At 33.8% G+C, this 15007-nt stretch overlaps 1 protein-coding gene across 2 annotated transcripts; it reads left to right on the top strand.

Moving 5' to 3' along the window:
* The first annotated feature begins 213 nt into the window (after positions 1 to 213).
* LOC145605254 (uncharacterized) lies at positions 214 to 14552 on the top strand. 2 transcript variants are annotated; one of them, XM_081661299.1, is made up of 8 exons: positions 214 to 562; positions 945 to 2183; positions 7297 to 7415; positions 10282 to 10914; positions 11614 to 11914; positions 13277 to 13442; positions 13703 to 13799; positions 14170 to 14552. In XM_081661299.1, exons 2-8 carry the CDS (start codon positions 1038 to 1040, stop codon positions 14285 to 14287), a joined length of 2580 nt encoding a protein of 859 aa, XP_081517425.1. In that variant the 5' UTR covers positions 214 to 562; positions 945 to 1037; the 3' UTR covers positions 14288 to 14552. The 2 variants fall into 2 exon arrangements, with proteins under 2 accessions (XP_081517425.1, XP_081517424.1); XM_081661298.1 differs by having other exon boundaries at positions 765 to 2183.
* The last annotated feature ends 455 nt before the right edge of the window (positions 14553 to 15007 follow it).

Below are 15007 nucleotides of genomic sequence, written 5' to 3'. Positions count from 1 at the left end.
TAAAACCGTACCTCGCACATGACTAATCTAGCATACATACGGAAAACCACAATTGGCAATGTTTAATAACGATTTTTTTTTATAAAATTTTTAAAATTTTTTAATTTTTTTAGTAACAAATAAATAAGTTTTGTTTTAAAAATAAAATTAAAAAAATTTGATGACGTGTAGATTATCTGGTAGATCGACGCTCCTCTCTTTCCACCCCCGCTTCCCACTGGTCTCCTGTCTTCTTTTTTGGTTTTTGAGAGATCGCCGGTCTCCTTCACGAAAACCAAACCTCATCATTTTACACAACCAAAAAGAAAGAAAAAAAAAAAAACCCCCAAAAAAATAATCAAACACATATTCTATCATATAATTCTAGTTATTTATTTTACAATAATAATTAAATTGAATTTTTATGCGACCACTTCTTTGATATATTTATTTTTTCTCCCTTTGATATCCATTATAGATTTTTTGTTCAATTCTTCGAACTTTTAAAAGCTGATATGTTGGGATTTGGGTTTGTTCAATACTATAAATACGAATTGATATTGAGAAGAAGACGGCTTCCGAGGTACGCTTCTTCATTGTCGAGTGCCCTAATTTTGTATAAAGTAGCGCCTTTTTTTTTATTTTTATTTTATTTTTATAATTCAATTTGATGATTGTTGGAATAAATTTGGTTAATGGGTTGATTCATAAGCAGAAATTTGATTATGGTTGCTTAATCTTTGAGCTGGGGCTTGACATTTTATTTCTGGTTTCAATTTGATCAGGTTATATGTTTTGAACGATGAATCAAAGTATGTTTTGAGTGCTGCTGTTGCTTTTGTAAATACTATAGATATTTAATTAAGAATTGGCGTTATTGGTTGATGTGATTATTGTGATTAGATGTGTTTTTTATCCTGAATTGTTGGTGTGAAGAGGGGTTGTTATGTTGTATACTGTTTAAGGTTTTCGGAATCGAGGCCGTAGAAGGTTGGGGTTTTGAGGTTGTGTATTAAGGCAGTTTGGGTGAGTGTGTTTGTGTGTGTGGTTTGTTGAAGATGACGGATGTCCGGCCATTGCAGCAAAAGGCTGAGAGTGCGACTGATGCTCGGGCAAATTTTGAGCGTGGACTAGAGGAGCTTATGCGTGGGCATTTGGATGATTGTATGTCATACGCCACGTGTAGCTCAGCCCGAAATACTGAGGATGAGGATGAGGAGAGTGATCAGCTTGTGCGTAGAAGGCGGAGGTCTGATCTTGAAGGGGATGATCTAGCAGAGTCTTCTGCTGCTAGGAGACGGCACTCAAGAAGGTGGGCTGCGAGGCAAGCACAAGAGATGATTACCACTATTGAGAGGCGGAACCGGGAGTCAGAGTTGATGGCTCTTGCAGGCTTGCATCCTGTTTCCATGCTTGATTATTCTTTTTTGAGGGAATCTCAGTCTCCAAATTCACGCAGGTCGGGAGCGGTGGAAAGGCCAAGTACACGGGCTTCTGCTATCTTGCAAATGTGGCGAGAATTGGAGGATGATCATGAGTTGAATCGTGCTAGAGAGAGGGTTAGGGAGAGACTGAGGCATCAAAGGAGCATGGATAGCAATACTGATGTCTCAACCATAACAATGTCGGAAAGTAGAGCAGATGAGAATCAGGGTAGTGTGGAGGATGCAAGTGAGAGTGAGCATGATTTTGGGGCTTGGTCTCATGATCAGATGGAGATCCGCAACGCACAGGGGAACACTAATCATTCTAGTAGAGAGCAATCTCCTGATCTTGGTGAAGTGGAGAGGGAAAGGGTGAGACAGATTGTTCGCGGATGGATGGAGAGTGGGATAAGTGAACGCTCTTCTGATGCCACTGGGAGTATTAATAACCCTAGAGGAGAATGGCTTGGTGAGACTGAACGTGAACGGGTGAGGCTTGTGAGAGAGTGGGTGCATACATCAAGTCAGCAAAGAACACGGGGAGGACGTACGGAAGATCAACTTGTTGGATTAGGAGCCGAAGTCAATCAGGTTCATGGTGGCCTTGTTCGCCAGGAAGAAGGTCAGACAGAGCACATTCGGAGAGATTTGTTGAGATTACGTGGAAGGCAGGCTTTAATAGACCTGCTTATGAGAATAGAACGTGAAAGACAGAGAGAGCTTCAGGGTTTATTAGATCAACGGGCTGTTACAGATTTTGCTCATCGTAATCGCATTCAGGTCAGTCAGTCACCGAGCTGTTCTGCTTTCTGTAATGTATATGAAATGAAATCCTAATTGTTTATAAGTAGAGTGCTGTGCCCACATTGATAATATGTGATGAGATACAGGGTCAAAACATTAATTATCAGATCAACCAAATTGAACTATTATTATTCAAGATCATGCTGTTACACAAAATGATGTTTCATTTCGTGCTGGACATGGCAGCTTCTATAAACCAGGAAGTGATTTTAGAAAAATGTAGTGCAGTGAATTATGGAGAGTTGGAGACTGATGCTTGTAGGTTTTACAGATATTGTGCTGGATGTAAATTTTTCAGACATGCTAAAATTCAAATAGAATAGTGACTAAGTACTAATTTTTCCTCAGTTGTAGGAGAGGAAGGCTGTTGACAAGGAGAACCGAGACTTATTTATCTTCATCTTACTTGGAGTGCTGAAGAGAGAGTTAAATAGAGATGTGGTTGCTGTAATATATTGAGTTTAGACTTAATTTGAGTTGGAATGTTATTATGTTCTGCAGGCCTAATACTACTAAAGAAATATGACTTGGCCCCTATAACTGGATATGTAAGATTTTTGATAGAATAGGCTGTGCAAATCTTTTTCTTAGATGTGTACTATATGTGAATAATCAAACAATAGCTAAAAGGATTAGCAATTATATGAAGAACTATGGTGAATAGTAGTAGTGTGTCAAAACTACAATTGAGAAATTGCAATGTTTTGTTCCATGCAAAAGGCTCTTAAGTAAAGAAAGCCATAAAGATTGGGGATTATAACATAGCAAGAGAGTCTCACTAATGAGCATATTTTAAATTTTTGTTGATAAAGTAACAACCTCAACATCGAGGCTGTTGGATACTTGGGTATAACTTGGTTTATAGTGAGGAATATTCCAAGGTTGAAGATGTTTCCGAGTACTTGTAAATGAAGTATGTAAAAATGTTAAACAATCAATATTGTACATCAATAAGCATGCTTCTCTACAAATTTTGATAGTATTATGATATAAACTAGACTTGATGCTTTTTAATTTTGCTTTTCACAATCTTCAACAAAGGGTTCTATGTTAAATTCAAAAGCTTCACTTGGTGAATGTTAGATTTAGTTTTTCTAACCTAACCATTGTACCTAAGCTTGAATTAAGTTTTAACTCAATAATCTCTCATTTGGTTTCACTGCCAATATCAATATAATTTCATGGTTTGGGTCACAATTAAACCCACGGAACGACTTTTACAATAAACTGTCACAACTCCTAAGGCTTTTCTCTATTCTATAATGGAACTCCCAATTAGTCCCCGTTCACTACTTCACTTCACCTTACTTTTGCTGAATTGATATTATTTTTACTAAATTGAAATTATTTTTATTGAGCTGAAATTAATTTTACTGAAGTGAAATTATTTATATTGATCTTCTATTATATTTCTTCTTTAAGTTCACAGATTTTTTACTCAAGTGAAATTATTTTTAATGAATTGAAATTAATTTTAATGAAGTGAAATTATTTTTACTGAAAATTATTTTTTTGAAGGTGAAGTGAATAGGGCCTTAGTTTAAATGTCAGGTTTGCTCTTAATAGAATATGGATATAATCTTACGAATATAAATAAGTTTGATCAACAGTATTGCCATGTTATAACTTATATTTATTGATGTGAACATATTTTTTTTTTGCTGAAGTTAATTTGTTTTTGCCAAATTTTCTTATTTTTACTAGAAGTAAATATTATCCTATATATAAAGTGAAAAGGGGTTTTGGGTGATAAGTTTCACTTTCCCAAAATGCCCCTCTCATTTTTGTCTTTTTTTTTTTAAAAAAAATAAGATAATACCATCCATTAAAAAAAAAACTACTCCCATCTAAAAAAAACTAACATAATTCCATCATTTTATAAAACTACCATCTAAAAAACTAACATGTGAAAAAAAAAAACAAACAAACAAACTTCCATTTGAAAAAAAACCAAAGAATTATACTTGATAGATTCACACACACGAATTTTCGTGCGTCTCTAAACTTGTATGAATAAAGGGAAGACAATAAAGCCTTAGTATGCTTAAGAATTAGATTTACAAACTTTGTATTTCAAACAATCAACCACACTCACATGCATTTAGGGATAGTTTATAGATTTATAATCACCCATGACTCTCTCTTAAATGAAAGTAGGAAGGCAACACTAGTTCTTGAAATAAATTAGATAAATAGCTCAAACACTTTGTAACTTAATAATAATGATTCATTGAAAATGTGTATGCACAAATTATGTTGGAAGCTTAAGATCCTTTCTTGGAAAACCTAACAATTAAACATTCATAAACAATATAAAAAGATCTTAGTCTGAAATCAACTAACCATTTTTTATGCTCTAAGGCCCCTAAAATAAATTGAATTATGACAAGTATTGAAGTTTACATTTATTTGGTTACATGTATCTACTCTAGGAAAGAATTTAAAATATATTGATACATATCATGATGTATTGATGTTGATAAATCTTCCAAAAGTTACCTTACATTGCATAGCATCAGCATGGAATGAGTGATATGAATTTTGACCCTAAAATAAAAGTAACTGATAACAATAATCTTAATCACTTTTGAAAATAAGATTAATGGTTATGTAATGTCGGGTAAATTCCACATAGGAATAAACTCAAAATTTGTAATCTCCACGAAAATTAATTATAATGCAATACAATTTCTTATAAATCAACCCTAATAGTAATAACACCCTAACATGAGTACATGACTTCTAATATATCCTATAGCTCATAAAATACATAAATGATCCTTCCTTATAATAATGCTAATGTTATCTTAACTGACAAGATAAACCAATGCCAATATTAAAAAAAAAGATCAACTTGATTAGTTATTTCAAACTTCTTCACATCCACATTAACATGATCCTTAGTTTATACTATCTCTATTCTTTTTAATTTTGATGTTGGAGTTTTCATGCTTGCCAATGTACATTTATATCATTAATATATTTTATTTATACATTAGTAAAAACTATAAGAATTTAACAAGATTTTACATGACTATGTTTTTCCTAACGTAAAATTCATAAAAGGTGGTTAAAGTAGCTTGTGTGAATAGTGCAAAATCTCAACCTCTTGTCCAGCAACATAATTGGTGTAGATTCGTTTTTATTTCAAGGAGCACTCTTTCAAATCTGAATATTATGACAGGTGTAGACTACCTACCCCTTATGCATGTTTTCTTCTTTAACACTGATATGAATGTTACTTAAAAATGTCTAAGACTACCTCCTTGGACAATGCATGTTTGGAAATGAATGATTGAACTTAATTTTAACTTTTTTCAGAAAAAAAGTTACTACCTCCGTTCAAATTATATGCAACGATTAGACATTTTCTATTCACACTTTACATAATCGTTGCAAATAATTTGATGCGGAGGTAGTAGTTAAGATTAGACAAGATAAGTGAAATTAAATTTTGACAAACTCTTATAAATTTTGCTATTACATTGAAATTAAGTAGTTGTTATAAGCTCGAATAAGTTGAACCAAACAGTGCCTTAGTGATCTTATTACTTAATGATACACTATGTATCAGCTCTTATATGGAGGATGATGCTACCACATCAACAAGTGTATAAAAATATATATTAGCATAACATAGCATGGTTCCTTGTATGAGATGTATCATTAGCATTGTTGAATCTGCAGAGTTAAACTAATTATAAGATCTGCCTTATGGCTTATGTTTATATGTTAATACCGCAAACGCCTGTGTAGGTCTCCTGGCATGTTGACGTAGCCATATCAGTCCACGGGTTAGTAAATACTGTAAAAGTTGGTCTGTTTTCACCTATACTTCTTAGGAGGCCGATTTTATTAGATATTATAATACGAAGTTTGTGGCACCATAAATGAGCCCTTCTATTTTTATTTATTTATTTATTTTTTGTGTTAGAGGGGTTCAATTTCTTTTGCTAGTAGGCCTTCCCTTATTTGTCTTTCACTTTACCTAGTTGCTTAATTTCAACATTTGTGCAGTGTTGTAGATTCCCCATTGCTGCCCGTCGTGGGAGTCCAGGGACTCTAGGCTGTGTCTTAACTCTTAATGTGGCTGATTACTCTAAAAGACCTGCTATGCATTAATGGTAGAAGTTTTGTAATGAAAGTTAAAATAAATGGCAAGCTGATGAGGAGCCAAAATATTTCTTGTCTTGTTTATTGTGCTCATTCAGTTATGTCATCCCTGAATAATTGTTCAGGCTGGGTGGGGGGATGTTAATTAATTGAATGAAAAATGAAATAGAGGTGTAAAAAATAGATGGTCACTTGGTTACTATCATTTATACTTATGTGTTGGTTTTTGAACCTAAGGTTCAACAATCCTTCTCACCCTTCTTATATTATGGACCCGTTCCATTTCATCCTAATTTTAAACGTATATAGTGATAGATGGGTAGGGAAATGACAAATCTAGAGGCTATGTAGTTATGTAACGAGTGACATGGAAAGGGACAAGGAATTGCTCTAAATTTATATTTAGTTGCAGGGGGCACAGAAGATGCTATAACATGAAGGGAACTAAGAAATGGAGTGTGGCCAATCTAAAAAAACAAGAAGGGATAAATATTATGTAGCCTCCCCCATCCTCCCCCCCCCCCCCCACCTCAAAGACGCACACACGCACACTCCTCTTGTTCTACCCACTTTTTGTTTTGTCAGTGGTTGTTATTACCCGTGAGTCCTTGACATGGTTCTTTTTCAAGAGGGATCTTGCAGTCAATGCCTGTTACCATCTTGTATTTATAAATGATTTTATAATAATTTACTTGTATAGTAGTGACATTTAAAGGGTTATATTTAGATCCAGCCATCCAGGTATGTTGTGAAGATGTTTATCCAATGTTTGGCAGGCATTTTTGCGAAAATTTTGAATGGTTGAGGTAGAGATACCATTCTGTGTTCCTGCAATTTGTTTTGTGCACTACATTTTTTGAAGTTTGATAATTCTCCAAATATGACAACTTTTTATCTTGATTGATCAAACACTGCAACTTAGCTTCTCAAGGATTTTTAAAAAACTATTAACGTCATTTGTGATTTGTTATTCCAGTCATTGCTTAGAGGTAGATTTTTGAGGACTGAAAGAACTACTGAGGATGAAAGGCCGCCTTCAGTTGCTGCAAGTGAATTACTTCAGTTGAGACAACGAAACACTGTTTCTGATTTGAGGTGTGCTAATTTTTCCATTGTTTATATTGTGTTGGTTAGTTAGATGTTATTCTAGGAAGCTATGCATTATCTTATACTCCCTCCGTCCCATATTTAGCTGCCTGTTTTCCTAATTGGGTGTCCTTAAATTAAGCGCCTGTATATACCTTTTAACATACTAGACTTCCCTATGTACCCTTAAACCCATGTGTACTTCACACATGCTTTTCATTATTGTCTCTACTAAAAACAAAATATTGTACATGCTTTTTATACTTAATTCATTTGCATTTAAACCCGTGAAATATGAGAAACAAGCACTTCTAAATGGGATGGAGGGAGTACATGTACAACTTATTGTACTTTTGTTAGTTCCTAATGTAGTGATTTTTCTCGTGGTCATTATTCATGCTGATGCAAGCTATTATATATGGAATATCATTAGTTATAATGTTTATAAATGTACAATTTTATTAATTTATATATACAAGCTGTGAGACACATGCAAATTGCGTGTGCAACATAAGAAATTTATATGCATGGCTCGATTCTCTTTTTTATCCTAAAATATTATCTACCTTATTCTAATAAAAGAAAAATATTAGTGGGTTTATAGATTGATGAAATCATAGAGGTTAGAAGTAGAATATGAGTACAATAGAAGTAGGGTAGTTTTTTTTTTTTTTTTTTTTTTTTTTTTTAATTATTTTTTATTTTCTAATTTTAAATGTTAGCTATATTTTTTAAATTGTGGTAGTTTTTTCTTGAAAATTATAAGATGAAAGGCGTATTTTGGAAAAGTGAAATTTATCACCCAAAACCCCCTTTCACTTTATATATTACTATAGATTAATGTGTAATAATTACTTTAGACTGGCTTTTGCCATAATCTTTTTATTTTTATTTTGAATTGTGAGCTATTGGTGGTAGGGAACTGGGTTGTTGCAAATAAATTTTACTGTGACTTTTACTGTGTACAGGATTTTTTTGTTTGAAGCTGTGTACTGGATTTGATGATCTCACTTTTGTGTGTATCAAATGAATATACTTGTATCGCTGTAATTTTGTAATGTTTTCTCTTTTGACACTTTTTACAGTTTTACACACTCCTCGTTAATCACATGATGTGATTTATGCGTTAAGAAAAAAAATAGTTATATAGATTCTTGGTAGATCCTCTCGATATTAATTTAAAATTAAATTTTTATTAATTCTATTGTTATATATAAATAATGTAAGGTTGAATTGTGCTTAGCGTTAATGCCTCTCCATGTTGCAATGTTAGCGTTGACATTTTATGGATATTTGGATGTTGTTAGACCCAAATCATGTAAATTAATCATATGAAATTCAGGATACTATGATTAGAAATGAGAAATAGAGAGAATCAAAGATGAAAACCAGCATATGCTTTAGTGGTCTAACTTACGCAATTACCCATTAACAAGCTTGCGACCACCATCTCTATGCTGCCTTTATTTTCACAAATAGCAGGGTAGAGTATTCTATATAAGTGAGTTGTTTCCCTTATGTATAAATTTACTAATGTGAAATTGTTTATACTTCATCAAAGTTATTGATTTCATTGTATCTCACATCTTGAGATATAAGTGTGTGATTTGATTATTCTTGCATGTGTTGAATCTAAATGAGTGTTATCGATATTGGATTTAAGGAATGTCTGAAGATTAATAGCCTTCAATACATATCTTCTGTCTTAGACCTAAAATTAATCTCTTCACTAATAGAAATAAGGAATTTAACATGATGTCTGTTACACACATGGGTATACCATGCACATGGTACACCTTTCCAAATTAGCAAATGGGAAAAACAATAGCTTTGGGGAGTAAGGAAATCCTAGTTGTATAATGGAATCTATTGGGATTACGTCACTCATATTTTAGAAAAATGGAAGTGTGCAATTGGTTGAGTAAAAACTAGTAAATATATTAAACCACCAAAGTCAATGAATAACAAGTTACTGAAATCAAGTTCGGTGGAGTTTTACGTATCCATAATTCCAATGGTCCTATTACTACATTTAAAAAAAATATTCAAAACCTATTTTATTCATGTTGAATCAGGAAAAATATTCTGTTAAGCTAAACCCCATTAATTGAAAAAAAAAGTTCAGGTTAAAGAAAACCTGAACTGCATATGGCCTAATATTTAAGCTTTAGTCAGGCAATCATTTGGGGCTGCAAAAACCCCCAACCTTTGCAATTGAGTGATGAGATGGAGAAGTAAGTTGAGAGGGGGAGTCTAGATGATTAGAGAGAATAGGAGGCTTTGAGTAAGTGAGAGAGAAATGTTTAATTCTGGATGGAGATTGGTGAATCAATACAAAGGGGCAAAACTGCAAAAGAGCCAAACCTTGGTTGATTATTACGGAGGGATTAGTTTGCCTCCCTTTGAGGAGTTTTGATGGATTCTTTTGTTTATCATGCATGGTCTGCATGCTTATCATTAATTTTGAACTATTGTCTTTTAATGAGGGATTGATTTTTATCCAGGCCCTTGTTTTGTATTATGCAAGCTACACTCGCTTTTGATTGTGTTGTTTACATCTATTAAATCCTGTGTAATCACAAGTATATAGCTGCAGTAGTAGATATACCTTATTACTTATTGACTTATTGTTTCTCTTTTTCTTTTCCCCCGAATGGTTGTTTTTTAAATCTATTTGGTTCAAGACTCCCAATGGATGTCCTGTGTATATCTTTTTGAATGACGTGTCTAGCTAGTCATGCAGTTTAGATTTTAAAATTGTTAATTCAATTCATAAGTTGGGTGAATGGCAGTGCCTGTTACTTGGATCTTAAATTTAATTTAACATTTTTGCTCGAAATTTTATGAATGAGTCTTACACTATGCCATTTTCCAGAGAAGGTTTTCGCTCTAGAGAGTCCAGCCTAGAAACTATTGTACATGGTCAAACAATGAGCAACTCTGGGGCCCCATTTGGCGATCCAGGTAGTGATTTTCCAATTGATCGGGAACGACTTGACATTCCAATTGAGGTTCATGATTTGAATTCGCACCAACTGCAATCTAGGGTTCATGGTGATGGAGTTAGTGAGTTCACAAATAATACCATAATTTTGCCTGATGAAGCTTCTGCTGATCTCTTGGCTGGGGAAGAAAGTGCTATTCATAGGGGGGATTGGCAGGAACAGGTCACAGGAGATGAGCAGAGGAGCTTGCTGCAGTCAAATTCTATGGTTCTTAATCAATGGAGTGATAACTCGCAGTCAAATGTGAATGGTAATTGGCAGGAAACTGCAGGAAATGCTTGGCGGCCTACTGCTGAGGGGAATGATAGTGAAGAAGAGAGTAATTTAACTGGTCAACAAATTTGGCCTGACAATGGTTCTCGAGCAACATTAGGGACTTTGTCTCGGGGGTTTTCTAATCCTCTACGAATCCGACGTGGCATTTCAACTAGACAAGTCAATAGATTTCACCCTCCTGACGATGATAATGTTTACAGCATGGAGCTTCGTGAACTGCATAGCAGGTATGCATTCTGGTGTATTAATTTATTATGCATACGAGTACTAGTTTTGAAACCTTTATAAGTGTCATACACATTAACACATAATATGTGAGTATATATATGGTTTTTTAGATGTGTAATAACACATGTTTTGACAATTTAATGTTAATTGCACCATTTTGATTTTTGCACATGCACAAACTTTGATTACAATTTCTTACTAACCTAAAAAAACAATTGTTATTCTAATGTATGCTTTTAAAATATCAACCTCTAATAATATTTTATTTAAAGATAAAGAATTCTAAATAGTATGATCAGAGTTATGCGTTAGAAAGCATCAAAGTTATCTTATTGCAATTGAAATAGAGTACATAGCATTATATTTCTTCTGTTCTCTTTTAACTGCAATGTGGGAGGGATGCACAATTTTTAAGGATAGGAGATAGATATAAAGTAATACAAAGAGATTAAAAAAAAAGGGACCTATTCCTGTTTCTTTACACTTTTACTTCATTCCATTTTTGCAGTTAATCTTTTCACTTTTACCTCCAATACTCACTCACAGGACCTACTTTTTCCACTTGCAACCCCAAAACTTCTCTCTTTTTGCTTTTCTTAATTTTCGTGCAACCAGTTACAATCAAGAACGTTGAGCAACTGAGGTAGTAATAGTATTGATCTCTTTAAACACCTGAGGTTTGGTTCCCTTTCTTCCAGGAGGAGTGTTTCAACTCTTCTTCATAGTGGATTCCGTGAAAGTCTGGACCAATTGATACAATCTTATGTGCAAAGGCAAGGTCGTGCTCCTATTGATTTGGATCTTCATAGAAATTTGCCCACTTCTGTTACATCACGGCGTGATCTTGAGTCTCAACCAGTGGAATCAAATGCCAGTGATACAGACAATCGAGTACCTCTTGTTCATCCATCACCACCTGTACCACCTCCACAGCCCCTCTGGCAACGGACTATTCATCATGCTAACTGGTCTAGGCATAGCATGCATCGTTCAGAGCTGGTAAGCCTTTTTGCATTTATAGTATTCAATCTTATGTTCTAGTTAACTTTGTAGTCCTGCCATGTGATATGAACTCATTAGGTAAGAAGGGGTTAACGATACAGATTTTATTTAGTTTTTAAGTTCCAAATTTGTCCTTCAATAATGATCAAAGTAACTAGGATAGATTTGAAAGTTTCAGATTACTGTCTACTGAAATAATTTCAAATAAATCCTCAGTGAAGATATTCCTACACTATAAACTTTGTAACACTCCTGAGTAGAGTAGGAAAACGATTAGCTTAAGTTAAATGTGTGAACATTATATCTGTTTAGTATACATATTTCGTATAAACTTCAACATCATTAACCAATCAGTTTAGGTCACCAATTATGATCAATAAGCTTGTGAACTACCAATGCATAACCCTTTTAATTGTATTTGCTATCCAAGTTTTTCTCTTGTATCAAGTATAACTCACAAATGAACAATTAATTCAAACGAAAATAACTTGGAACTTAAAAAATCAATGATGCAAACTAAAAAGAGATAACACGAACATTTTAAATGTCCCACTTCAAGAGTGAAGCAAAACTACATTGGATCACAGGAATCCATTAGAGTTTGATAGTGGCACTTGGAATCTCTTCAGAAAGCAGGATCCAACTTTCTTAAAGTTTTACCATCAAAATTTCCATTTGTAGTATGGCTGTTTTCAAGTTTGAATAAGAGGTGAATGATGAGAGATATGGCCTTTAAGATGGCTAGTATTGATGGCTTCAGTTATATAGCTGTCTGATGTTCGCATGCACATTTAGGCCCCGTTTGGTTTGATGTAAAACATTTTCAATGTAAAATTAGTTTTCATGGAAAACATATTTCAAGGAAAAGCAGAATTGCAATTTAGTTTTTATTTGTTTGGTTGCATACAAGAAAAGTTCAAGAAAAATCAAAAATAGAAGTGGGAATGTGAGGGTGGATGAGATGTAAGTGAAAATGAGGTGGAAGGTAAATGTGGCTTCTCTTATTTTGTAAAGGAAAATGTATTCCATCATTAAGCATGCAATATTCCAACATTGGAAAAATTATTTTCCACCCTTTCACAAACCAAACCAAAAAAACAAAAAAAGGGAAAATTTATCCATGAAACCATTTTACATCGAACCAAATGGGGCCTTACTGTATGATGGGAATGATGAGTACTGTGATCTTTTGTTGATCTTCTAATCTTTTCTGTCATCGTTAGAGAACTTTCTTGCTTATACTTGTAAAGGGATCATATTCAAACAATCCATTATGATTTTATGATATTGGGTCTGGTCTTGACAATTGTTTCTATGGAGGTTTAATTTGATTATCCATTCATTGCTGCCTATTGACAGGAGTGGGAGATGATGAATGATCTTCGAGCAGATGTTGCTAGGCTTCAGCAAGGTATGAACCACATGCAGAGGATGTTAGAAGCCTGCATGGACATGCAGGTTGAGTTGCAGCGTTCTGTTCGGCAAGAGGTTTCTGCAGCTTTAAATCGATGTACTGGTGGACAAGGTTCTTTTCATTACCCCACTCTTATGTTTTCTTCCTGGGAAAAGTTTGACAAATCCCCTTCCCAAATTACCCCAAAAATATATGAAGTGAAGGTTAGTGAATAAAATATAGCCTCTGTTAAGAATTTTTGTTTCTGGCACGCCTGGGACTGGAAATTCTTTACACCCTCTTCGTTTTCCCTCCCCTCCAACTGTGTTCAACATTAATTTATTACCTTTGGGTGAATGACAAACGCTACTGCTAACTTATTTATGGTTCAGGTGCTGAGACCTCAGAGGACGGCTCCAGATGGGGACATGTGAGGAAGGGGACATGTTGTGTTTGTTGTGATAACCATATTGATTCCTTGTTGTACAGGTATGTTGTAATTTTACTCTATATTTTGCTAAATTGAGGTGTGTTTGTGTTTTAATGTTTTGAAATAACTTAAACTTGAAACATTTCCTTATTTTATTTGTTTTGAAATAATTCAACTTGAGACATTCCCTTATTTATCTCCTCGTGACCTTGTCTCATGGGAACTCTTATATTCTCTCCCCATTACATGTCAACATGGGTCTTGTATATATTGTCTTATAGAAGAATGAGTTGATTTTTCTATACCTCCTCAAGTCCTCATACAGGCTCTTTTCTGTCTCTTTTTATCGTACAACTCTCCTATAAATTGAAGAGTACAGTTTAAATGAATACATGATGTTTATTCTTTGATACATTTTCCTTTTCACAGATGTGGCCACATGTGCACCTGTTTGAAGTGTGCGAATGAGTTGGTTCATGGTGGAGGCAAGTGTCCTTTGTGCAGGGCACCCATTATTGAGGTCATCCGAGCTTATTCGATACTGTAAATAATGAATATTTGTAAGGGAATGAAAAGGAAAACAAGAAAGGGTAAGCCCAAGTGAAGAGAGAACGAGTGATGAATATTTTATCGATAGCCATTCTTTTGCGTCACCTACTTGATAGAGCTCTCCAGGGCTTTTCCATCTAGTTGCCTTAGTTTCCCTAATCATATGTGCAGCTTATTATGCGTCGTACAATTGAGTTATTATATGGCATATATCTAATTCTGCATTATTTCCTCAATAAAAACGTGATTAATTTTTCTCATTATTACAGGCGTCAACTGTAATTGCCAACTAGTTCAGAACCCATATTCGTTTATTAGAAAAGTTGCATACTAAACATAATCATTGAAAATAAAAAAAACTTAAAAAAAAAAAAAAAAATTAAAAATATTCAGGTGATGTACTATTGTACTTTAATATGTATCTCATTACACACATGAAAATAAATAAAATGAAATGCAAAAATAAATAGGAATAAATACTCAGTATATCATAAATATATTCAATAAATCTTTAGTAATATATAAAGAGAAAGAGTCTTTTGGGTGATAAATTTTATTATTTCCAAATTTTCCTTCTCAATTTTCAAAATTACCTTTCTTATTAAAAGTTAATAATTTAATTTAATTTTAATAAAACTAATATTCAATTAATTTTTTTTGGTGCAAAAAAACTGCTCTATCATAATTAACACTCTTCCACGTTAAACAAGCAGTTAAC

Source organism: Chenopodium album, chromosome 22 (assembly GCF_948465745.1).
Source record: "Chenopodium album chromosome 22, dcCheAlbu1.1, whole genome shotgun sequence".
NCBI lineage: Eukaryota > Viridiplantae > Streptophyta > Magnoliopsida > Caryophyllales > Amaranthaceae > Chenopodium > Chenopodium album.
Note: the sequence above shows the minus strand (reverse complement) of the source record. Positions and strands in the feature narration are given on the sequence as shown.

What these genes read in the sequence shown, in the direction of transcription:
- LOC145605254 (XM_081661299.1), top strand. Translation starts at nt 1,038, where the DNA reads ATGACGGATGTCCGGCCATTGCAGCAAAAGGCTGAGAGTGCGACTGAT. An exon ending in CTCATCGTAATCGCATTCAG is followed by an intron (nt 2,184 to 7,296) that starts GTCAGTCAGTCA and finishes TTGTTATTCCAG; the next exon opens with TCATTGCTTAGAGGTAGATT. An exon ending in CTTCGTGAACTGCATAGCAG is followed by an intron (nt 10,915 to 11,613) that starts GTATGCATTCTG and finishes CCTTTCTTCCAG; the next exon opens with GAGGAGTGTTTCAACTCTTC.